The sequence below is a fragment of the Acanthisitta chloris genome, unplaced genomic scaffold, assembly GCF_000695815.1.
Source record: "Acanthisitta chloris isolate BGI_N310 unplaced genomic scaffold, ASM69581v1 scaffold28529, whole genome shotgun sequence".
Classification (NCBI taxonomy): Eukaryota; Metazoa; Chordata; class Aves; order Passeriformes; family Acanthisittidae; genus Acanthisitta; species Acanthisitta chloris.
In genome coordinates this window covers 1-949 of record NW_008691281.1, presented here as the reverse complement: position 1 = coordinate 949, position 949 = coordinate 1, and the positions used below count along the sequence as shown (strand labels likewise).

Below are 949 nucleotides of genomic sequence, written 5' to 3'. Positions count from 1 at the left end.
TGGTGGAGTCACCATCCCTGGAGGTATTTAGGGAGAGACTCAAAGTGACACTTCATGCCCTGGTCTAGTTGACATGGTGGTTTTAGGTCATAGGTTAGACTTGATCGCAGAGGTGTTTTCCAGCCTGATTGATTTTGTGACCCATGGGTAGCCATCCCTCTGGAAGCCCCAGAGCCTGTGGGAGAGCAGAGTAGGATCACAGAGTCATGTAAAATTGCAGAATTGTTTGGGTTGGAAATGGCCTCAGAGACCCCTGAGCCCACCTGCACTGCCAAGTTCACCACTGACCCATGTCCCTAAGTGCCACATCTACACATCTTTTACATCCCTCCAGAGTTGGTGACTTCACCACTGCCCTGGGCAGCCTGTGCTGGACAGCCCTTCTGGGGCTTTTGCTGTCACTGTATTGGGAGGAGCTGGAGCCTGTCCCCTCTTGTCACCTACCAGCAGAGCCCTAAGCTTCCCACTCCTGGGGGTTTCCATCTCCACATGGATGTGCTCAGCAGGACACACTGTCAGTGCTGTGTGGGTACTCCAGCCCCACAGTGCCCTCCTAACTGTTCTCTCTCCCCATAGCTACAAGGGGCTGGTGGCCGAGGCGCTGCGGCAGCTGGTGGGCGAGGAGTGCTACCGGCAGGACGAGGTGCTGCCCCCGGGGTACTGCACAGGTAACACACCTGGGCCTGGGGAGGGGCTGCTGGGGTTGCACAGGAGCCTTGTGGATGCATGGAGGCGCCCAAGGTGGGAGGTTATTTGGGGTAGAAGGAGCTCTGGCTGCTTTATCACCCCATGACACTTGCCTTCCCTGGGGGACAAGGCTCCCTGAGCCCTCCCACCGCAGGAAAGGGGTTCCCCTGTCCTCTGTCTGCTGGCACAGGGGTCCCAGATGGGGCGCAGGGTTGCTGAGCCCCTGCCCCATCAGTCTCCCCCATCAGGGGGGTCCTGAGGC

The 949-nt window shown here is 58.6% G+C and overlaps 1 protein-coding gene across 1 annotated transcript in view; it reads left to right on the top strand.

The window, feature by feature from the left end:
* FASTK (Fas-activated serine/threonine kinase) overlaps positions 1-668 on the top strand; it is a gene marked incomplete at its 3' end in the record, with an annotated part of 3168 nt that extends 2500 nt beyond the window's left edge. Inside the window, exon 4 of the mRNA XM_009082178.1 lies at positions 577-668. Within this exon, the coding sequence (XP_009080426.1) occupies positions 577-668 (92 nt within the window). The remainder of the gene's footprint in view (positions 1-576) is intronic.
* Between the last annotated feature and the right edge of the window lie 281 nt (positions 669-949).